Source organism: Rhinopithecus bieti, unplaced genomic scaffold (genome assembly GCF_001698545.2).
Source record: "Rhinopithecus bieti isolate Rb0 unplaced genomic scaffold, ASM169854v2 scaffold_47691, whole genome shotgun sequence".
Classification (NCBI taxonomy): domain Eukaryota; kingdom Metazoa; phylum Chordata; class Mammalia; order Primates; family Cercopithecidae; genus Rhinopithecus; species Rhinopithecus bieti.
The window spans coordinates 66,326-88,355 of NW_016818870.1; the positions used below are offsets into that span (position 1 = coordinate 66,326).

At 49.7% G+C, this 22,030-nt stretch overlaps 4 protein-coding genes across 12 annotated transcripts in view; 3 read left to right on the forward strand and 1 right to left on the reverse strand.

The window, feature by feature from the left end:
• FAM221B (family with sequence similarity 221 member B) overlaps positions 1-4,553 on the forward strand; it is a 15,072-nt gene extending 10,519 nt beyond the window's left edge. For 2 of the 6 annotated variants that reach the window (XM_017857782.1, XM_017857784.1), the window contains 3 exons: positions 1,086-1,283; positions 1,470-1,589; positions 1,761-1,964. In XM_017857782.1, the coding sequence (XP_017713271.1) occupies positions 1,086-1,283; positions 1,470-1,589; positions 1,761-1,942 (500 nt within the window). In that variant the 3' untranslated portion in view covers positions 1,943-1,964. The other 4 variants (XR_001882501.1, XM_017857785.1, XM_017857786.1 and 1 more) reach the window with 4 other exon arrangements.
• Positions 4,554-5,291: 738 nt separating this feature from the next.
• On the forward strand, positions 5,292-7,811 carry HINT2 (histidine triad nucleotide binding protein 2). Of its 2 annotated transcripts, none has more exons than XM_017857788.1 (5): positions 5,292-5,872; positions 6,996-7,136; positions 7,231-7,335; positions 7,441-7,513; positions 7,626-7,811. In XM_017857788.1, the coding sequence occupies exons 1-5, from the start codon at positions 5,792-5,794 to the stop codon at positions 7,715-7,717; spliced, it is 492 nt and encodes a 163-aa protein (XP_017713277.1). In that variant the 5' UTR covers positions 5,292-5,791; the 3' UTR covers positions 7,718-7,811. The 2 variants fall into 2 exon arrangements, with proteins under 2 accessions (XP_017713277.1, XP_017713279.1); XM_017857790.1 differs by having other exon boundaries at positions 7,261-7,335.
• Positions 7,812-8,532: 721 nt separating this feature from the next.
• Positions 8,533-10,985, forward strand: SPAG8 (sperm associated antigen 8). 2 transcript variants are annotated; one of them, XM_017857737.1, is made up of 7 exons: positions 8,533-8,674; positions 8,774-9,617; positions 9,742-9,916; positions 10,117-10,162; positions 10,246-10,360; positions 10,489-10,551; positions 10,666-10,985. In XM_017857737.1, exons 1-7 carry the CDS (start codon positions 8,637-8,639, stop codon positions 10,846-10,848), a joined length of 1,464 nt encoding a protein of 487 aa, XP_017713226.1. In that variant the 5' UTR covers positions 8,533-8,636; the 3' UTR covers positions 10,849-10,985. The 2 variants fall into 2 exon arrangements, with proteins under 2 accessions (XP_017713226.1, XP_017713227.1); XM_017857738.1 differs by lacking the exon at positions 10,489-10,551 and having other exon boundaries at positions 10,666-10,977.
• Positions 10,986-11,062: 77 nt separating this feature from the next.
• The window catches only part of NPR2 (natriuretic peptide receptor 2), an 18,625-nt gene continuing 7,657 nt past the window's right edge, over positions 11,063-22,030 (reverse strand). The window contains exons 3-22 of one of the 2 annotated variants that reach the window (XM_017857727.1): positions 20,334-20,447; positions 19,905-20,040; positions 19,579-19,673; positions 19,221-19,353; positions 18,911-18,995; positions 18,302-18,422; positions 18,065-18,139; positions 17,782-17,859; positions 17,445-17,549; positions 17,249-17,320; positions 15,012-15,171; positions 14,697-14,852; positions 14,449-14,617; positions 14,143-14,289; positions 13,539-13,662; positions 13,287-13,355; positions 12,075-12,249; positions 11,905-12,003; positions 11,545-11,636; positions 11,063-11,413 (exon numbers count right to left, since the gene is read on the reverse strand). In XM_017857727.1, the coding sequence (XP_017713216.1) occupies positions 11,348-11,413; positions 11,545-11,636; positions 11,905-12,003; positions 12,075-12,249; positions 13,287-13,355; positions 13,539-13,662; positions 14,143-14,289; positions 14,449-14,617; positions 14,697-14,852; positions 15,012-15,171; positions 17,249-17,320; positions 17,445-17,549; positions 17,782-17,859; positions 18,065-18,139; positions 18,302-18,422; positions 18,911-18,995; positions 19,221-19,353; positions 19,579-19,673; positions 19,905-20,040; positions 20,334-20,447 (2,271 nt within the window). In that variant the 3' untranslated portion in view covers positions 11,063-11,347. The remainder of the gene's footprint in view (positions 11,414-11,544; positions 11,637-11,904; positions 12,004-12,074; positions 12,250-13,286; positions 13,356-13,538; positions 13,663-14,142; positions 14,290-14,448; positions 14,618-14,696; positions 14,853-15,011; positions 15,172-17,248; positions 17,321-17,444; positions 17,550-17,781; positions 17,860-18,064; positions 18,140-18,301; positions 18,423-18,910; positions 18,996-19,220; positions 19,354-19,578; positions 19,674-19,904; positions 20,041-20,333; positions 20,448-22,030) is intronic. The other variant, XM_017857728.1, reaches the window with a different exon arrangement.

Below are 22,030 nucleotides of genomic sequence, written 5' to 3' on the forward strand. Positions count from 1 at the left end.
AATCCCATTGTCTGTACACTTGGCCAATCATCTTCCCTTTCCTTCACCTTAGACACTTCAAGAAAACAAAGCAAAGTTGGGCTTTAGTGGGATCAGGAGAGGAGATGAGAATCCCTGTGGTCACAGAGAACTCAGTGAGATTCATGTTCATCCTCAAACAAAATTTCATCTATAATCTTCCTGCTCAGAAACCGAAGACTCTCTTGAGTCATCTCTGGCAGGCTGACAGAGATGGAGTGGATCCTGGGTAGAAAGAGAACTGAAGACACTTGTGGGTAATGAGAAAATCCCAAGGAAAAGAAAATCTAAGGGGTAGAGGTGAGGACTTTCAGGTGGAGATAAAGATACCTGGGGTGGGGAGAGGTAAGTTCCCCCCACCCACTCACCCCATCAAGGGATAGGTAAGAACACCTTGGGGAGCTTAGAATTTTTTTACTTCTCACTTTTCCTTATTAATCCTGCACACCTAGGTCTCTACATTGGCTGGCGCTGCCCCATTACCTATGGGACTGTTTCCGGATTGGGGATGAGTCCAGATGCTTTTGTGGACACTTGTTGAGAGAGCACCGGATCATCTCAGGTAGGGGAGAACTGACCAGCCCCTCTTGAGTGTGGAGGAATAACTGTACTCTGTCATGTCTTGGGAAGTATGAGAGAGAGCATGTGGCTGGGCGCAGTGGCTCACCCCTGTAATCCCAGCACTTTGGGAGGCAGAGGCGGGCAGATCATAAGGTCAGGAGATCAAGACCATCCTGGCTAACATGATGAAACCCCGTCTCTACTAAAATAATAATAATAATACAAAAAATTGGCCGGGCGTGGTGGCACGCACCTGTAGTCCCAGCTACTCAGGAGGCTGAGGCAGGAGAGTCACTTGAAGCCAGGAGGTGGAAGTTGCAGTGAACTGAGATCATGCCACTGCACTCCAGCCTGGGTGACAGAGCAAAACTCCGTCTCAAAAAAAAAAAAAAAAAAGCATGTTTGAGTGCGTAGGGGGTGGTGGGGATGGAGGATGGGGTTGGCACAAGAAGGCAAAGTCCTTTCAGATACTGGTCTAACCCTACCATCCATCCCCAATCCCACAGACGTATCGGTGCCCTGCAAGGTGAGCCAGTGCCGCTGCCTCATGTTCTGCTTTATCCCATCACGCCCAGAGGAGGTGGGTGAGTTCTGGCTCAAGAGACGGGCCACCTTTGACCCCAAGGCCTGGAGGGCCCAATGTTGCTGCAAACACAGCCACGAAGAACATGCAGCCACTGGGTCCCATCCCTGCAGGCATCATGGTAACTTCCAGGGCAAGAGGTGTATTGGGAACAGGGTAGGTGGGGATAGGATGCAGTCTGGGGATAATGACGGGAGCGAGTATGAGAGCCTTGCACATGCGGTCACTGAGGAAGAGATGAGAATGTGATCAGCTCCTGGGGATACCACCATTTCCTAAACGCTTCTTGGTTGCAATTTTGCCCCAGGCTGTTGCTGCGGCTGTTTCGAGTCTAATTTCCTCTGTGCGGCCTGTGACCGGCGCTGGGAGGAACATGAGACTTTCTTTGAGACCCAGAGGACCCGGCGACGAGGGGGGAGACCTCACGGTGAGGCAGAAACCTGGGACAGGGGGCCATTCCAGGGTCTATAGTCAGAAGGCCAGGCAGGAAGGCACTCTCATCCTCAATCATCCCCTCCAGGACTAGCGTGCTTCCTCAGCCCACCTCCCCACCACCCACCTACCTGCATCCCATATCTGCACTGGTTTTCACCCCCAGGAGCAGACTATGTACCTTTTGCAGAGATGTCTGTGCTCCGAGAAGCCATCCTCAGCAACTCTGACTTCGAGGCCCTGCAGATACAGGGGCCCTCTGGCCTTCCCAGCTCCCACCCTAGTCCCCCGGGACTCCCTGCCTCACACAACCTCCAGCCTGGCCTCCCTTCTGACCCCCACACCTGACCCTTTCACCTCTGCTCTTCCCTCCTCCAGGGACAGACACTGTCAGCAACTGGCACAGACCTTTGTGAGTCTGGCCCAGATCAGCAATAAAAGAGGAGTCACTGGAACCTGACTTGGCTCCATATGGGGCAGGTAGATCCCAGCCCAGGGAGAGACTGCCTAGTAACTTAGAGTTGACAACTATTAGGCACAGGAGAAAGCCTGGATCTGGCCATCTGCCTCCATCATACCCACATTCAAGCTGCCTGCTTGAAGGAAAGTGGCTTCGAGGAAACCAAAAGGGAGGAAGTTTCAAGAAGGATAGAGTGGGAAGTGATGTTAGATGCAGTTGGGGCACCAATTAAGACAAAGACGGAAAAGTATCCATTGGGTTTTACAGTTAGAAGATCTCTGGAAGCTTCAGAGAGTGCAGTTTCACACTGGTGCAGTGGAGGCAGGAGTCAAATAGCAGTGAGTTTCAAGGAGTCTTGTAAAGAAGCTTAAGTCAGTGGCCGGGCGCGGTGGCTCAAGCCTGTAATCCCAGCACTTTGGGAGGCCGAGACGGGCGGATCACGAGGTCAGGAGATCGAGACCATCCTGGCGGCGCCTGTAGTCCCAGCTACTCGGGAGGCTGAGACAGGAGAATGGCGTGAACCCGGGAGGCGGAGCTTGCAGTGAGCTGAGATCCGGCCACAGCACTCCAGCCTGGGTGACAGAGCGAGACTCCGTCTCAAAAAAAAAAAAAAAAAAAAAAAAGCTTAAGTCAGACAATATCCAGAGGGAGTTGTGGGGTCAAGGAAGCACTTTTATAGAAAGGAAAAGGAAAAGAGGCCAGTAGACTAAAGGACCTTGAAGGGCCCAGAAGAGAGAGAAGAGATACCTGGTGAGACAAGATCCCAGAGACGGAGGAAAGGGATGAGGTCAAAGTGGAGGTAAAGGGATTTGCTCTGGACAGGAGAAACACCACTTCCTATGACCAAGACGAAGGAAGAAGACGGAGCCTTCCCAGAGTTTCAGGGAACAAGAATCTGTGGAAGTTCCCCTCTGATGGCTTCTATATGCCCTGTGAAGTAGGAGATAAGGCCAATGGCTGGGGGTCCAGGGGGAGAGGGATAAGAGTAGGGAGTAGGAGACAAGAGAAGAAAAGGGAAGGTTTGGGAAGGCTAATGTAGGAAACTGGAGAAAAACCTGATCAGTGGGTAGTTTAGGATTTGGGCATGGTTGGAAGTGAGAACCTAGTTAGAGGAGCAGAGAAGCCAAATAGTTAATGGGTTGATGATGTGAGGGTATCAGGGAGGATGATCAGGAAAACTAAGCAAAAGAAGGCGTGAGGATGTGAAGGGAGCATACGGTACCAAAAGGGAAAGAAAGTGATGCCAGGAGGCAAATGTCAGATTGAAAACGGGAGCAGTCAAAGGAAGAGAAGTCTCTAATGAGGTACAGTAGCAGACATAGGGGCAGGGGTTGAAGTGCAGGAGACAGTGTTCAGAGGCTGCAGAGCATAACACCTTTCAGATGAGGGCAACTGTAGGTGATAAGTGCTTGGAGTAGAGAAGACTGTGGGGCAGGGATCAAAATCAGTGAATGTGGGAAGTGACTAGGAAGTCCATAGGTTCTTATGGGAGTAGGAGATTCTAACACTAATAGGCTCTGTGACCCCACGCAAGTGACTGTCCCTCTTTAGGCTGAGTTTCTGAACCTGTAAAATAGGAATAACCTCTGTGTTGCCTGCTTTCTATGAGAACCAAAGAAATAACTAATTTCAAAGTGCTTTGTATCCACCTATCCTCCAGACTGGCTTCCTTCCTCTTCCTAGATCCCAGATCCACTAATCTCTTGCCCTTCTCCAGGACAATTCTAGGGTCTCCCAGTGTCCCCGAGGCACCACAGAGAACTGCAACCTCTGGGGCCCAGAGAAGAGGCCATTCTACATTTCCTCACAATTAGGGGGCCATCTGTTCCTCCAAAGGAAGGAATGTAATCTGGACTGCTAGGATCCCTGGGAAAAATCACAGAATCAAATGTCTGCCCTTTGGAGGAGAAAGGACTTTCTCACAATAATATAGCTATACAAAAGAGATTGTACTATCTCTAGAAGAGAGTTTGCCGACAGTAGTTATATGCACCATAACCATTCACCTGAAACTAATTCAACTAATAGTCAACAATAGAGTTAGGATTACTCTATTAATACTCTATGATAAACTCATTGAAGGAAATAACAAGCAGCTAATACAGACTATATTTACGTAGACTGTACAAATATGAAAAATTGATTACACATGGGTTAGTATCATATGCAATACATAGTATTACATATCGTGAAAAAATGACAGGAAACACCAGATGTTATTCATTCAACAACTACTGAGCACCTATATGTATCAGGCCATGTGTTAAAAAAAAAAAAAAAGAAAAAAAGAAAAACCAAAGAAACACAGTGGTAACTTGTTCTATGTGATGTCAGACTAAAACTTACTTAGTGTCTGAGAACATTAGTATTTTGTGACCCCACGTTTCTTATGTCAAAAATATATATTCCAGCAGCGCAAACCTGACTCATTGAAAACGCCAGGCACCGGCCGGGCGCGGTGGCTCACACCTGTTATCCCAGCACTTTGCGAGACCGAGGCGGGAGGATCACGAGGTCAGGAGATGGAGACCATCCTGGCTAACATGGTGAAACCTCGTCTCTACTAAAAATACAAAAAATTAGCCGGGCGTGTTGGCGGGCTCCAGTAGTCCCAGCTACTGGGGAGGCTGAGGCAGGAGAATGGCGTGAACCCGGAAAGCGGAGCTTGCAGTGGGCCGAGATCGCGCCACTGCACTCCAGCCTGGGCGACAGAGCAAGACTCCGTCTTCAAAAAAAAAAAAAAAAGAAAAGAAAAAGAAAAAAAGAAAAAAAAAAAGAAAACGCCAGGCACCGAGCTAACTGTATCACACACCTTTTCTGATTAGAAAAGAACAATGAATACATACTCCTTTGCTTATTATAATAGTTGTGCGGCAAGATAGGACACTATCTCCGCCTGCTCAAAAAAAAAAAAAAAAAAAAAATGCAAAAACCACAGAATTTTTAACCTATGGAGTCAATGCGTTAACAAGAACATAGAATTAAGGAAGAATTTCCCTTAGATAAGTACATTAAAATCTCCAAAGTGCTCAAGGGACTGAAACTGCCCTTGTGGAGAAAATGCTGCGCATCAAGCCCCGCCAGTTAAAACAAACAAGCAAAAACAAAAAAACACACCTCATCCCCGTTCACCTTTAGCCTCATCGGGTGGTTCTTGGAGCCAATAAGCGCCGGATGCCCCCAGAGCCCCGCCCTCCTCCTGGCCAAAGCAGCGAGAGGGTCTAAAATAGCCCTTTCTGCTGCAGGTGACGGAGCCACGCCCCCTTCCTCCCCGCGCACCAATAGGAACCAGACCTGAAGAGGACGAACCAAGAACGAAAAGCCCCACCCACTCGGGAGCCGCAACCTAGAAGCCAGGGTTGTGTATCAAATCCAACTAGGAGAAAATCCCACCTCCAGTCTCCTTAATCCTTCCAATGGAGTGGAAGTTTCTCTCACAGCGAAACTAGTTAGGGGATCCAATGGGAAAAGAACGTTCACACGGGCTAGAAGACGAAGCCAATGGAATGGAAAATTGTCCTCGCGTTGGTAGAAGCAGCCAATGAGATGAAAAGAGCCCGCCTCCAAAGTGGCTGCAGAGCCAATGGGGCTAATCGTGCCCAGGGGCGCGCTCCAATGGGGTAGCAGGGCTCGCCCGGCCGTCGCTACCCCGCTTCCCCGCTCCCGGACTCCCCACCCCCGGCCGGCCGCGGAGCCGAGTGCTGACCCGGGGGAGAGGTTCCCGCGGCTCCGGGAAGATGGCGGCAGTCGTGGTGCTGGCCGCCGGGTTGCGCGCGGCGCGCAGAGCCGTGGCGGCCACGGGGGCGCGCGGGGGGCAGGTGAGAAGTGGCGCGGGAGCGAGTAGGGGGTCCTGCGGGCCCCGAAGCCATCCGGGGCCAGGGCCACCGAAGGCGCGCAGAGCCGCGCAGAGGTCCTGTCTGTGGCCTCTGCCCCTCCGAGGCACAAGCTTCGGGGCTGTGCCGTGAGGTCGGACTGGTAGCTGCAGAGAACGGGCTAGTGATGATCCCCGCCCTGCGCAGGCCCGGTCGCCGAGGTCGGGACAGGGTCACTACAGCGGCTGCCGCCTCTTTCCACTGCCTGCGGCCCGGCTGGCCCGGTGCCCCCTGCAGGAAATGAGCCTTCTCTTCTTGGAGCCAGTGCTCTGCCCTCGTCAGGCCTTAGGCCTCCTAATGAGCACTAGTTTTAACCTCTCTTCTGCACTTGCCAGAAGCGGCTTGGAGGTCAGAGAATTCATTCCGTCCCATTCTCCCCCAGCGTGATGCACTGACGTCAGCCTTCTCTGAATCCCCTGGAAACTGGGACTGCCTTACCCGCAGTCCCCTGGGGCTAGGGAAGCAGAGGTCACTTAGCTGAACTCTTACCTCCACTCATTCAAGGGACAAGAGTTAAAATGCAGAGTCACATGTGACATCCAGATGAGGGGTCAACTAGTGTCAAACAGGGTGATTGTATTAAAACCTAAATAAAACAGGCGACAAGGCTTAAAGATCAGAAAAGAAGTAACGGAAATAAGTGGAAATGTACTAACAAGGTGAGAGTGGAAAGAGATTCAAGCCATCGTAAGAGATTATGGAAACCACCCTTTATTTTAGAAGCTGAGAGAAGGAATTTATCTGAGGTAATTCAGTGGTGTGGTAAGATAGGAACTGAGACCAAAATCCCCAGTATCTCATTCTAGATCCTTTCCCTAAACAGTGCTATATTTCATAGACATGTGAGCAGGAATCAACTGCACTGCTGAATCCTGGATAATAATACTGCCTGTTATCTAACCAGGTCCAGCACCATCTGGCCCTACCCTTTGCTGCTGGTGCTCTGAAATTCAGGGATTTTCCTCCTGGGTGGGAACCACGAATAGGTTCTTAGAAAGACGAAGTTAACAACTACCAGAGCACAGCTTCTGCCAGCTCCCTCCATTGAATATGGTCGATCCACCTTCAGGTCCGAGGAGCTGCAGGTGTGACTGATGGGAATGAAGTGGCCAAGGCCCAACAGGCAACTCCTGGGGGAGCAGCCCCAACCATCTTCTCCCGTATCCTGGACAGGAGCCTCCCAGCTGACATTCTTTATGAGGACCAGCAGGTGGGGTGCCCTTAGGACCCATCCCCTTAGGAATGTTGTAGATACCATCCACCCTGTTGAAGTAATGTGGCCTCTGGCCTATCACTGCCCCCAGTGTCTTGTGTTCCGTGATGTGGCCCCTCAGGCTCCTGTGCACTTCCTGGTCATTCCTAAGAAGCCCATTCCTCGGATTAGCCAGGCTGAAGAAGAAGACCAGCAGGTGGGAAGAACAGGGCCAGGGTTTGGCTGGGAAGAGCCCTGGACCCAGCTAGAGGTCTTGCTCCCTGTGAATGAAACCACCAATGTCCCTCTGCTCTCCCTATAGCTTCTAGGACACCTACTCCTTGTGGCCAAGAAGATAGCAAAGGCCGAGGGCCTGGGAGATGGATACCGACTTGGTGAGTGACTTTTGGCCCTCACCTATGAATTCTCATTCCTACTTCTCAATATGATCTTCATTCTTTGACCTCTGCCATGATCCTGACTCCCTAACCCCAAGCTCAATTTCAGTGATCAACGATGGGAAGCTGGGTGCACAATCTGTGTATCATCTGCACATTCATGTACTTGGGGGCCGGCAGCTCCAGTGGCCTCCAGGTTGAACCTGCCAACTGACCAAAGGACACCAGACTCTGGATGCTTGGATGGAAAGGGAAAAATTGACCCTGTGATGCTAATAAAACTGTTATCCCTTAATTATGCTCTCCTGTCTTTAATATAAAATTTTATACCACAAAGGGGAAAGAAAACTGATTCAGGGCTATGATACCCCTTGACTGGTCTGAGTGAAAGACACTGAGGAGGGTCCAACCTGTGGTTAAAGGTTGCCTGCAGATATGTAAGTCTTCTTGACAAGTGGTCCACCCTAGGTCAAGCTTCTAGAAAAGTTAACAGTAGGAATGAGCCTAAATGAGTAGGAAGAAACTGAAAGCCAGAAAAACTGAAAGCCCATCCTGGCCCTTCGTCAGAGGTCAAACCAGGTTCTAAGGGGCTTAGGAGGAGGGTTGTCAATATGAGGATCTTTTATTAGAGGAGGAGTAATCACCCAAACAAAAGCGGCTGCCTTTTCACTATTCCATGTCTCACCATTTTGCTCAAGCTAGTTTGTTTATTTTCAACCTTAACATTTGTTAAAGACCCTACTCACTTTTGAGAATGAACTAAGCAAACTAAAGGGAAGCTACTGTTGCCTCTCTGCAAACACCAAGTAGGCTGTTACCTAATGCCACAGGCCTGTGCCTGTTTACAACATATCCCCATAAAGCATCACCTTAGAAAACCGCAAAGACTGTTCGGGCGTGGAGGGCGAGGTCTTAAGCCAGCGGAACCCTAAAACCCAGTCTGAGGCGGATTGCCGCCGGGACCGGAAAGCGGTCCTCCCTGACAGCACTAGGCTAAAGACTTCCGCCCCGCAGAGGACTTGCCTCCACCCCCACCTGCAAGTCCGCCTAGCTCTACTTCTGCGCAGGCTCCAGGAGTTGTTTGCTGTCTCTATGGCAACCCGGTAGCGCGAGTCTGAAGATGGAGACCAACGAGTCTACGGAGGGATCGCGGTCGCGGTGAGAGCCGCAGCTCTGGCTGCAGGCAGAAGGGGATGAGGAAGGTCAGCGGACTTCCTCTGCTGCGCTTTTGACAGCCTTGTGTTTGCTTTCTTTCAGATCTTTAGACATACAGCCCAGCTCCGAAGGACTGGAGCCCACTTCGGAACCGTTTCCTTCTTCAGATGACGGTCCTAGGTCGGCCCTGGCAGCTGCAACCGCAGCAGCTGCAGCGGCTGCATCAGCTGCTGCAGCTACTGCAGCCTTCACCACCACCAAAGCAGCTGCATTATCTACAAAGACTCCAGCTCCCTGCTCTGAGTTCATGGAGCCATCCTCTGACCCCAGCCTTCTTGGGGAGCCCTGTGCGGGACCCAGCTTTACCCACAATAGAGCCCATGGGAGTCTTGGCTTTGAGCCCGTCTATGTTTCCTGTATTGCTCAGGACCCTTGCAGTACAACCGACCATAGTTCTAACTCTGGCGTTGTTCCAGGCTCTAGCTCTGGGCCTGTTCTTGGCTCCAGCTCAGGTGCTGGCCATGGCTCTGGCTCTGGCTCTGGTCCTGGTCATGGCTCTGTCCCTGGCTCTGGCTCTGGTCCGGGCTGTGGCTCTGTCCCTGTCTCTGGCTCTGGTCCTGGTCCTGGCTCTGGTCCTGGTCATGGCTCTGGCTCTCATCCTGGTCCTGCCTCTGGGCCTGGTCCAGGCACTGGCCCTGACTCTGAGCTTAGCCCCTATATTCCTCCAGGGTTCAGAAACCTGGGGGCAGATCGGGTCCCTAACTATACCTCCTGGAGTCAGCACTGCCCGTGGGAGCCCCAGAAACAACCACCTTGGGAATTTTTGCAAGTCTTAGAACCGGGTGCTCGAGGACTATGGAAACCCCCAGACATTAAAGGGAAGCCTACAATTCACTATGAAACATTGCCACGGGGCCAGTGCCTCCTCTACAACTGGGAGGAAGAGGTATTAAAGTTTTGGCCTGCTCCCTTTTCTTGAAGGCTGCCCTCAGTTTCTTAGGGGAGGCAGTAGTTTACGTAAGGGTGGGTACCAGAAGGGATATTATAGTCATTCAACTTGGGATCCACAGAGAGCCACCAACCACCTGGATCAAGTCCCAAGCGTGCAGGATGGCTCTGAGAGTTTTTTCTTCCGACACGGACACCGGGGACTGCTGACTATGCAACTAAAGTCACCCATGCCCCGCAGCACCACCCAGAAAGACTCCTACCAGCCACCAGGAAATGTCTATTGGCCACTTCGAGGTGTGAAATGTGAGAAAGTATAGGCCAGAACGAGTCCAATAGTCAGAGGGAAAAAGAGGAAGGAATTGCTGGTGGGGCTGTGGATTGTCCAATGGATATAAGGGCAGAACCCCAAGGTCTTTCTTCCTTTTCTCAAGTTAGTTTCTTCTGGGCCTCCTTCTTAACCAGGCCCACCCTGCCCACCCTCCGCCCTCTCACAGGGAAGCGTGAAGCCATGCTGGAGATGCTTCTGCAGCATCAGATCTGGTAAGGGATTGGGTAAAAGGGAAGAGGGAGGGGGAGGAGAAAAACTGGGTGAGAATGACCTTGACACCTCTTGGGCTACATAGTAAAGAGGTACAGGCAGAACAGGAACCCACAAGGAAGCTCTTTGAGGTCGAGTCTGTGACACACCATGACTACCGAATGGAGCTGGTGCAATCAGGGACTCCTGCCCCAACAAAGGTGAGAACCCATTCCCCACCCCCTGCCACTTGCACAGCTGGGCTCTGACCGGCTGTGGTCAAGTACCTGGCCCAGAGGTTGAGAGAGAGGGCTGAAGGCCAGGAGTTACTCAGTACCCTCCCTCACAGCCTCACGACTACCGCCAGGAGCAGCCTGAGACCTTCTGGATACAGAGGGCACCACAGCTACCGGTGTGTGAGGGTGACTAGGTGTTGGGGGCAGAGTGGGGCAGGAAAGGTAGGGCAGAGTTGTTTTGTTCTGGCTTGGGGAAAGCGAGATCCATCCTCATCCTGGCACTCCTCCAGGGTGTCAGTAACATCAGGACATTGGATACACCTTTCCGGAAGAACTGCAGCTTCTCAACACCAGTACCCCTGTCTCTGGGGCAACTTTTGCCCTATGAACCTGAGAATTACCCCCACCAATTGGGAGAAATCTCTTCCCTTTCCTGTCAGGGAGGAAGGCTGGGTGGTGGAGGGGGTGAATGACTCCTGTCAGGGGTGAGGAGGGAAGTGGGATATGGAATATGGAATCTATTTCTGTCTGCACTAGAGAGGTCAGGAGAAAGTTAATTCTTGCTGTACTTGAAGAGGCTTTACATAAAGGGTTCTCTCTCATCCCGAGACTGCTAATTTAGTGATTCTGTGAGTCACTGCGTGCATACCCCACAACCTTTCCTTGGGATTGCCCCATCCCACACTGTGACATCAGAACTTTTTTTATTATTGTTTTATATTTGACCAAAATATTCTGGTTTAGATACAGATATTTACAGAAAGTAGGGAGGAAGGGGACCAAGCCAGAGTGGGACAGGTATATGTACAGGGTTGAGCTGCAGAGGGCTACAACTTCCATATAAGGTAGGTTTTTTGTGGCTGTTTTCCATTACATATGAGAATGTCCATTTCTGGTGTGTGCAGACATGGTGGCCACTGCCCACCCAGGTACCAGCAGCAGGAGACTGTCTGACTTGGGAAGAATGGGGGTTTACAGGAGTCCAGGAGGTCCTTTCCGCTCTCCTAAGAGCCAGTATGTTCGCATCTTTCCTTTTCCCTGGAAGTGGGAGAGTGGACATGATTCAGATGCTTCAGCGTTAGTCCCTTTGTCTCCCTCTCTTTCCCATGATTCCCATAATCACTTTCACCCCCCTTTCCCATGCCTCCCTCCCCATGGCCTGCCATCACCTTCATTTCCACATCTCCCCGTAGCTCTAGCTGGAAGCATCCTAGCTCATCTAGGGCATCCTTGGTGGTAGAGGAGACATGGATCTTCAGCGCTGGGGTGGGTGGGATAGGGAGGATGGTGGAAAGAGGAATAAAAGAAAAGGCAAAGAATCGGTGATACTGTATAGCACCGTGCCCGACCAACCATTCCAGGGAAGCTCCCAGACCTCCCAATGCATATCTATTAGAACCAAAATATGCCCAAGGATGCAACACTAAGGAACTATGGTCTCTCAGATTAAGAGATTGGAGGAACTATGAAAAGAAGAAAATGGCAAGATAAATTGAGGCCAACAGTGGGGTTGAGGGCTAGTGTCTTACCTTGACCGTTAGACTCCATTCGAGAAGCAGTGTTCACTGTGTCTCCAAAAAGACAATAACGGGGCATCTTCAGGCCAACAACCCCAGCACAGACTGGCCCTATGAGAAGAAACAGGTTGGGAGAGTCTGGGAAAGGTGGAGACTAGGGCTGAAGTGAGAGTCAGCCTTACCAGTATGGACCCCTATGCGTAGCCTCAGCTGGTCATGGGGTCGGTGGCGGATGCGAAAGGAAGAAACTGCATCTAGTAATGCTAGGGCCATACGAGCAATTTCTGGTGCATGCCGTTGACCATTTCGGCCTGGGAGGCCAGATACCACCATGTAAGCATCCCCAATCGTCTCCACCTGATTGAGAGGGGGATTAAAAGGTCACCTCTATTTGTATCCATGGGAATGGGAAAGAGTAGAGGGAGACAAGCTGGACACCATGATTAATCATCCTGACATCCTGGAGGCCAGAATATTGACTAGAAAATAAGTGCCGTGGTCCTAAGAGTCTAGGGGAGACGAGATGTCAAGGGAATCTTTAAGTCCTCTTTCTCCACCCAGCACCTGGTGAATACTCAGTAAACATTTGCTGAATGAATGAACACCCTGTCTGCAGCAGGACATGGACAAATAGGCTCTGCCATCAGGAAATGGGAAGCAAGAAAACAGGCTAAACTCAAGAGGACAGAGGCTGGCGAGGAGGTAAAGCAGGCCCAATGAAATGACCAGACAGCCCAAACTGTCAGAGAGGAGGAAAGCAGGCATTTGATGTTGGTAATTGTACCAAAGGTATATAAGAGAATGAATGTCATTGTTCTGCCACATGTCAAACAATGTTAGGCACTTTCCATACAACAAATCTATTATTCCCATCTTACAGATAAAACAACTGAGGCTCAGGGAGATTCTGTTACTTACCTATAAGGCCACACAGTTAGTAACAAGCCAATATTCAAATTCAGATGATTTTTACTTCCAAGGACAATAAATCCAACTCAATGACTTCAACAAAAAGTTTTGCTTTTTAAAATATATTTTCCCTCACCCCACTAAATCAGTCTCGACCCACATCCTATATGATTCTTCCATGTCTGGAGAAGACTGGAGAGAAATGTTGGATAGGCTGTATTTATACTCCAGGGAGATAGGAGCTAAATCTCATGATGGTTCTGATTAGGGAAGCCAAAGGATTCACAAGAAATTTGACTGGAGTGTACAATGACAGTGCTAGAGCTACATCTGTTTACAAAGTACACTCCAGCACCAGGATGCTGGGGCCCCTGGAGGGAAAGCTGATCATGAGGTGGGTAAGGTGTGTGGGGTTCAGGGAGACTGGCTTTCAAAGGGGGTCTCTATTAAAGAGTCTTCTATTGAAGAGCCACCCCAGCTCTCACCTTGTAGACATCAAAGTTGTCAATTATGGCATCAAAGCAGGTATACAGGTCATTAAGAAGTGTCACTACCTAAAAGGGATAGAAAAGCAGAGGCCCTGAAACTGGTACCCAACTTTCTAAGAATTCTTAACCCACGAGCCATCACAAGATGTGGGAACTCTAGAACAAACTCATCTTCCCTGTTATCAGTGAGGCTTCCCCAGGTCCCTACCCACCCGACCCCACCCGCCACCTCTCACCCATGGCTCTCACCTGCATGGGGGTGCTCTCTGCTGACAATGCTGTGAAGCCAACAATGTCACTGAAGTAGATGGTAACACTGTCAAAGGCCTCAGCCTGTACAGTCTCTCCCCGTTTTAACTGCTCTGCCACTGAACTAGGAAGCAAGGGTGCTGTGTGAGCCAAACTCCAAGAGAGTAGGAGCAGAAGAGAGAGGGAAGGTGCATGTGGCTGCAGCAGATATGAGCTGAAACAAGAAAGCTGGGCTTTGCAAGTGGGAGGGAGGAAAGTGGCTGGGAAGACATTACAGTCTAATGCAAGGTAAGGCCCATAAGTGGCGGGGGCTTTTGAGGGGATCCCTGTGCATGGGAGCTGTCTCAAGTTGGGACTGTTTTACATACACTTGCTGAAGCAAGGGCATGGTAGAGCAGTGTTGTAAGAAGGGATGGGAAGCCAGTAAGAAGGCAGCACAGCTGATGCAAAGACAGAATGACAGCAAAAAATCTACAGCCAGGGGGACTCCCTGTGGCCAGCAGCATTCTGAGGGTTGGGAGGCGAGTTCTCAGGTGCCTGATGAGGCAGAGCCCAACAGAGCAGAATCCCAAAGGAAAATTCAGGAAGGGGGACAAAGTCTCACTGGGGTAGAATTTGGTAGAGCAGAGCCTCAGCCTTGCGTTTTTCCTCCAGATAGGCCTGTGTGCGTTCCTCCACCAACTTCTCCAGGTTATTGGCATACTGTTCCATGCGCAGCAGGAGATTGTCCAGTATGCTGGTGCCACCCTCCCTGTGGGGAGGCCAGATTATGGCACTTGCTCTAAGATTCTGAAGACTCCTAGGACTTCCTATCCAACCCACCCTCAGGGTCCCACCTGCCCCACTTCATGCACTAGGACTAATGAGGCTTCTATCCCTGGGAAGCCCCTGCCCCATAATGCCCTCTCACTTGTTAAAGCGTCGAATGAAGCCCTTAATCTGTCCAAAGTCTGGCCGCTCAGCTGGGTCCTGAGCCCAACATCGTTCCATCAGCAAAACTAGCTCTTCATTCAGTTGGGTCCGGTCAATGCTTGGTCGGAAATATGGCCGCTGACCATTTCGTACCTTCTGGACGATCTCTGAGGGTGATCAAAGGTTTGGATGAGGAACTGAGTTCCCCCAGGAAGAAGAGGCTGTGGGTAGTGGATTGACTCTTACCTTTGGGGCTGAGGTCCAGGCCCTCCAAGTAGAAAGGACCACTGCGAAGTGCTATCTCCTGCAGGATGATCCCAAAGCTATAGACATCAGCCTTCTGCATGCCTGTGGTTGGCAAGGGGTTCCCACTGAGCAGTTCTGGGGCAGTCCACAGCTTCTCTGAAAAGAGGAAACAGGCTGGCCAGGTCCCCCAAAATGGGGTACCCCCAAGCCCACCTGGGCTCATCCCTATATTACTGTCACTCCACCTCCCTCTCCCACCATCTCTAGGTGGAAAGAGCAGCAATATATAAAGTGGGTTGTGGGGGTGGGCCTCACTGGCATAGAGGGCATGGCTGTCATCAGGTTCAGCAGTTGATCGGAAGCTGGCCAGGCCATAGTCTGTGATTTTGAGCACAAAACGACTATCCACCACACAGTTGGAGGACTTGAGACTCCCATGCGATGAAATAATGCTGTTGTGGAGAAAGGCCATGCCCTGCAGGATACAGATCAAGTCATGGGACTGGATCATATCTGGCTTAGAATACCCTCTTTCCATGAGATGGGCGCTGGCTAGCTGTCTACAGATCTTAGGTCCACAAAAATAATAAGCTGATTTTGGAAGGCATCCTTTGCAGCTTCCACTCAAGGAAGCAGGAAGAACAGAAGAGTCGTTTCTTCCTGGTATCATAAGCAGGACACAGGCACCCAGCCACCAGGGACAGGGAAAATGCTTAAAAAGATGGATAAGTGGAGCTACCAACGACTACCCTGGAAAGGGCAGTCAATCTTCCGATTAGTGAAGAAAACAGAACTTGGGTAAAGACCAAAATGATATGACAACCCTGGTGGCCTCAGATACCTGGCTACTAATTAGAAAGACATGACTTGAGACCCAGGTATCAAGAGTACCTGGATACACCAAGGAGGACCAGTTGTAAACTTTAATGCATAACTATGTGTAGGTGGGCAAGTCCGGGTAGAGGAGGAATAAGATCTACTAGAGGGAATGCTGGATCAGAGAGAAAGTGCAGAACATCATAAAACAGAAAAACCCGGAAAATGGACAAAATCTGCTAAGCCAGTGCAGAAGCCTAAAACTGCTGGCTCTGTGGGTCTAGAGAGGGAAGAACATTTGCCTCTGAAGAGCTGAAAGATGGCCTTAAAGGCCGGGCTCAGTGGCTCATGCCTATAATCCCAGCACTTTGGGAGGCCAAGGCTGGCAGATTACTTGAGCCCAGCAGTTCAAGATGAGCCTGGGCAACATGGCGAAACCCCATCTCTACCAAAAATACAAAACTGAGCTGGGCACAGCAGCACACGCTGTGGTTCCAGCTACTCAGGAGGCTAAGGTGGGAGAATCACTTGAGCCCAGGAGGTCGAGGCTGCAGTGAGCAGTGATCTAGCCACTACACTCTAGCCTGGGCGACAGAGTAAGACCCAGTCTCAGAAAAAAAGAAAAAGAAAAAAAAGTCTTAATGATGCTCCCCAAAAATGAAACCCTAGGAGCCACCCAAGTCAGTTCAGGTGAGACAGAAAGAGGATACAAGGTTCAATATGCTAATGAAAAACATTTCTGTCTAAATGTTTAGCTCTGGACTTAATTCATAACTCTAATGTCTAATCTCTAATCTCTATGAACTCTTCCTTTTTATTTCTTTTGGTATCAACAAAACTTTTGGGAATCTCTGAAGTTGTGAATTTACTTGTGTGGAAACTGTGCAAAGGATGCCTTCAAAAATCACAGGATTAGGCTTCTGGCTTTGTTGTAAATCACTTTTCCACCAAATCACTATTCTCTCAAGAGTCATGTTTTTCTTATATTTATCATCACACCTCTAGTTGAGCATGACATTGGCTTTACTAATATTTTATCTCTCACTTGATAGCAAATTTTCACCCACAAAAAAATACTTTTTAAATAATTTCATAAGAATTTAGCAGAAAACCAAAGCTAGCTTCAGATACAGCATGGGGTGATCCACTGGGATGCTCACTGGCTATGAGACTTATTTCAGAAAACCTGTCCAACTCCTGCAAGATTCTGTTTTATGTTCCACAAATCCATGAGCCTCTGAGTCATTTGAACATAGCTGAAACCTAGTATAACAGAAGAGTACCAAAGGTTTTTAGTACAATCTTCCTTGGTTTCTCTTAGTTCTACTAGTAAAAGTTCCTTTTTTAAATTTCAGTTTTCTGAACAAAAGGGCAGACATGCCAAACATTGGTCAGAGAGTAAAATAATGAGAGGAAATATAGGAGATAAATATGTTCAGAGACCCTACTCATTTTATGAGCTTTTGGAAGTAAAAGAGATGATGGAAAGAGACCTGAGATATTTAAGACAGAAAGACAGAAACTCTCTACAGGCACAGGACTCCTTGTGGCAGGGAAAACTCACTCTCCCAGTTATGAGTCCCAGACTTCTTGTTTACCCATTATTACGCCCCCATGGGAATAAGGGGAGATGAGAGAACAGGACTTTCAGAGGACTAGAAGGAGAAAAACCACAATCAAAGAACAGTGGAAGTGATTTAAAGTGGATGAACTTTTAAGGAGTGGGGAAGACTCACCTTAACAAGGTCATTAATGAGTGAATAACGAAACATCCAGTCCAAGTTGATGCTGTCATTTTCTAGAATATCCTGGTAAGTGACATGGAATAGATTGTCTGTCCTGGTCCCACTAGTTGTCACCTGACATAGAGTCAGTATAACTTTGGGTCTACCCTCCCCACCCCTGCCATAATCTCCTACACCTATCTCTCACCTGTAAACTCCCACGAGGACAATATTCAGTGACAATGCAAATGTTGGGAGGGTCTATGCAGGCGCCAATGAAGCGAGTGAGGTGGTTGAACTGAACATCTCTCATCTGGCAGAGAAAAAACAATGGGAAGGATAAGAAAATTGGAAGAGTTAAAAATTAGATACAGAAACTTACCACTACATACGAGGACCTTTCTCTTAGTTGTATCTACAATTTTAAAATCATTTATAAATCAACCCCTTGCCCGTCTAGCCAACTTTACTATTTTGTAGTTTTCCCCACTCCTCTTCCCCATCCCTGTTTACCCCTCACCCTCAACCCATCCTCCGTTACATACATGTTTGAGTTCGAACAGAACCTGCCGGGTCAGCTCAATGCGCTTCTTATTCACGTGTTTGATGGCGACAACATTTCCCTGATGGTGGGAGTGAAAGGGGAAAGGAAAATGAATATCAGAAGTTCTGGGTGCAAGGAAATGCTAGAGAGCAGTGGAAGCATCCAGGAGCTCAGCTGGGCACAGAGAGGGGGGTATGAGCGGCAGAGGTGCAGGGGCAGAGGTGGCAGATGGGGATGAGACAAGATGAAATGGTGAGGACCAGAACAAGCAGATGACTGTTCACCTTGAAGTGACCGGTGTTGGCAAAGATCTGGTATTTCCCATGGGCTGTCATGAGCGAGCCGTAACTGGATCCCCGCTGGGGCCAAGGGCAACATGGAGGCGGAAGGATGAAAGGAACATTAGATGATGGTGGTAGTGCAGGGGCTATCATTACAAGCCAATGTGCTGGGAGAGATCCAGGGTGAGAAGGGACAGGAACTCAGAGGGAGGCAGAGGGACAGCTGAGACAAGGGCTCACCAGCGACAATGTGAGGCGACTGCCTGCACCTTTGTGATAACGCTCTGAGTTGCCAAACTGCAGTTCTTCCCAGCGAATGCGCCACAACATGCTCGCCAGCTCCTTCTCCAGCATCAGCTTTCTGTAAGGACTGCACACCTCAGTTGACTGGCAATCCAAATCCTGCCACCCTCAAGCCAACAGCAGGGTTGCAAGGGCTTCCCTGCAGCTCCTGAAGCTGCAACTGTTACACTTAAGAGACAGGGCTGGAAGATAAGGCTGCATTCTCGGCATATCTGGCACATGCTCTGTGCTCACTAACAAACACAGAGATTGGGGGTGAAAGTTCTTTCCTAAAAGGAGACCAATGGAAAATTCACCTTTGATCTGAACCCCACTGAAAAACACTAGTTAGTATATCCAGTCTAGAACCAAAAGTGGAACAAACACCTAGGCTAAAAGACAACTAAAGAGAAAGGCTAGCGAGGAAGACACTGTTGGATCTAAGAAACAACCAGCAAATTAAGAAACCTGCTACCCTATCCCACATTATAGGGACCACCTGGCTTCAGCCAGAGGCTGTGTGGCAGTGGGGGTAGGGAGTAGGTCAGCGGGAAACACAGAACTCACCGGAAAATTAGGAAGCTGGAAACACCAAACATGATGAAGGTGATTCCTGTGCCCAGAGCCACAATTGCCAGAGTTGAAAGTGGAGCTGAAGGGGAGATAGAGACCCTGAGGAAGACTGTGTGTGGACTTGGCAGAATGGAGAATGGGGTGCATAGGTACATAGACAGATTCCTTGGGAGTAGGAAGAAATGAGGGAGGGATGCAGACGTAAAGGCAGAAGCACAGTTAAGAGTGGAGGGTCAGTAAGGGTGGAGACCACGAATGGAAAGCAAAGGGAGGAAGGCTGCTCCCTGTCCCTGCACACACCCACTTTTATCACAGGATGGGTCGTCCAAGTCAAAGGCACAGGGGGGATTATCCGAGGGAGGAGCCCCCTTCACCCAGGGAATAGGCCGTCCCGTCCACCAAATCTGCTTCTCAGCTCCCGAGTAGTGGGCTGCAGGCTGTAAGGAAGCAAAAAGCTGGGCCCACAGGCCTACTCCCACCAGCCTCCTCCCCAGACCCCAGCTGTTTTGCTGCTTTTCTCCCCAGCCTACCACCCAGCCAGGATGCAGCACCAGCAGATAAAACAAGTCCCTCCTCTAGTACTTTTGGTTCTGCCCCCACTGAACCCTTGAAAGCTGGATTTTGCAAGGCCACACTCTCTTCCCTGCCTCCTCCCCCATCACCTGAAAGTCCCCAGAATCCAGGTCTCCCATGGCCCACAGGACAAAGTCAGTCTCCCGGTCATTGTTCTTGTCCATGACAACCAGTCCAGTTACACCTAAGATAGAAAAGAGTGTCCTTACTGTGAGTTCTACACTGGGCTCCTCTCCCACTCACCCACGCCTACGGCTCCCTCAGAGTCTGCCCCTCCCTGATCTTGAGGTGTGGGCACCTCTGCCACATTCACTAACCCCCACTAAGGCTGTGGTGACCCTGACATCTGTTTCTTCTTCAGCCCACTCTATTCCTGACATCAGCCCTCAGACCCCCATCGACCCCTCTTCATTACCATGGTATCTTCGTCCCTGCATCTTCTCCACAATTCGAAGTCCATCCTCCCGGGTGCCTCCTTCCTGTATTGTCTCATTCAGGACTTCAGCATATAGCAGGATCCCATCATAGAAGCAGCCAGCGATGAGGTTCATCTGGGGGTGGCAACTTCAGCAGTACTCTCCAAATGTCCTGCAAGGCCCCTTCCCCACTCTCTGGGGTCTCCCTTCTACCTAGTCTCTCTACTGGTTTGCTTTCTTCCCTCCTCTCATTCCTAAAGTGCCATCCCTTCCTAACTACTCCCTAGAGCAGAAGGGAAAATCCTGGATGGAAGTGGATACCCCCCAAAGTTGGGCTTGCTTCACAGCCAAGACTTGATGCTGAGTTTGGGAGAGAAGCCCTTCCCCAAAGCCTGGCCTGACTCTCAGGAAGGGAGAGATCTACTTACCAGGGAAGGGCCCAGCTCCACACCAAAGTCTTCCCGGGCTCTTATCAGCAGACGATTCTGGAATTCCTGATACTCAGGATTTGGGGGTTCTCGGTATGTGATCACCAATACAGTCTGTACCAGCAGCATATGGGGAAGAGTGAACAGGATTCAAGATAGGCATTAGGGGAAGAGAAGATGCAGGACAGGGAAACTTGGTAAAATATACACAATATAAAATATACACGGCTGTGTTTGAAGGCTTTGAAAGGGTTACTAACCTCTGTGTTTGTGTGTGTGTGTGTGTGTGTGCTGTGTGTGTGTGTGTGTGTTGTATTTCATACATCTGGGAAGAGGGAGTGGCACTCCTCCTGAAAGGCAGATAGGACTGGTTCTGGGAAGGTGGAAACTGGAAAATAATAGTCAACCCCATCCCCAAAGCCCAGCCCAACATCTTCCAGAGCTCCCTTCCAGCATCCAGGTTCCCGCCAGGCCACCACAGCTCACATTGCTCCTCTGTCCCATGCTTTCTGGGTATCTGCTCATGACCAAGGACAACACCCACCAACAGCTCCTCTCTGAGGTGTTAATCACTGTTAATGTCATCAGTAAAATACTGACATTGTCATTTGGGCCACTTGAACACAGTGTCTCTGCCCAGTGAATTAAGAGGGAAATCCTTTGAGACAATTATTCCACCTGTGAAAAGCTGTGTGCTCATCCATTTAACGTGTGGACCACCTACCACAAACAGCACTGTCCTGCTCACTGAGTAACAGATGTGTCACAGTCACATGCCCACACACATTTCACAGGTAAGCAAATGACACGTGTGATCTCAGCCATGCACACATCTCACTGTTGCATGAGTCAGCATCTCTGTCTCTCACCGAAGTGCCTGCTTGGCTCCCATTAGTCTCACACGTTTCTCCTGCCTGAGCTGCTGGACCTCCCAGCCTCAGGCCCTGCCTCAGGCCACATAGTCACTGAGACCAATCTCTGCTCCAACAGGAAACTGGCATCACAACTTCAAGGAAAGACTTCAGTTCAATATATTTTGTGAAACGTGACTTTGTGAAATGATAATTTAAAATCTGGTCATTTCTCCCAGGTTTGTTTATTCTTGTCGTAGAAAGTACACGTGGACCATAGAGATACGCTGCACTAGACACATCACATATGGCCTATTATGTATCAATTCATTTCAGATAGGAAATAATAAAGTCGATTTCTAATATGCATTCATTACATTAGACTGCAGCTTGCCTCAAGATATCATTATTCTTACTAGAGCATTTGGCTGCCTGATTACACACTTCTAATATTCTCCCAGTCTCAGGTAAAATTTTTTTTTTTTTTTTTTTTTTGAGACGGAGTCTCGCTCTGTCGCCCAGGCTGGAGTGCAGTGGCCGGATCTCAGCTCACTGCAAGCTCCGCCTCCCGGGTTTATGCCATTCTCCTGCCTCAGCCTCCCGAGTAGCTGGGACTACAGGTGCCCGCTACCTCGCCCGGCTAGTTTTTTGTATTTTTTAGTAGAGACGGGGTTTCACCGTGTTAGCCAGGATGGTCTCGATCTCCTGACCTCGTGATCCGCCCGTCTCAGCCTCCCAAAGTGCTGGGATTACAGGCTTGAGCCACCGCGCCCGGCCAGGTAAAATTTTTCTAAAAAGACAAGGGAGGCCGGGCGCAATGGCTCATGCCTGAAATCCCAGCACTTT

Bases quoted from the DNA above. Each gene is read 5' to 3' on its own strand.
- SPAG8 (XM_017857737.1), top strand. From the start codon at position 8,637: ATGGAGACCAACGAGTCTACGGAGGGATCGCGGTCGCG. The intron at 8,675-8,773 runs GTGAGAGCCGCA...GCTTTCTTTCAG, and splicing joins ACGGAGGGATCGCGGTCGCG to ATCTTTAGACATACAGCCCA. The intron at 10,163-10,245 runs GTAAGGGATTGG...TGGGCTACATAG, and splicing joins CTTCTGCAGCATCAGATCTG to TAAAGAGGTACAGGCAGAAC.
- HINT2 (XM_017857788.1), top strand. From the start codon at position 5,792: ATGGCGGCAGTCGTGGTGCTGGCCGCCGGGTTGCGCGCGGCGCGCAGA. The intron at 5,873-6,995 runs GTGAGAAGTGGC...ATCCACCTTCAG, and splicing joins CGGGGGCGCGCGGGGGGCAG to GTCCGAGGAGCTGCAGGTGT. The intron at 7,137-7,230 runs GTGGGGTGCCCT...CACTGCCCCCAG, and splicing joins TTCTTTATGAGGACCAGCAG to TGTCTTGTGTTCCGTGATGT.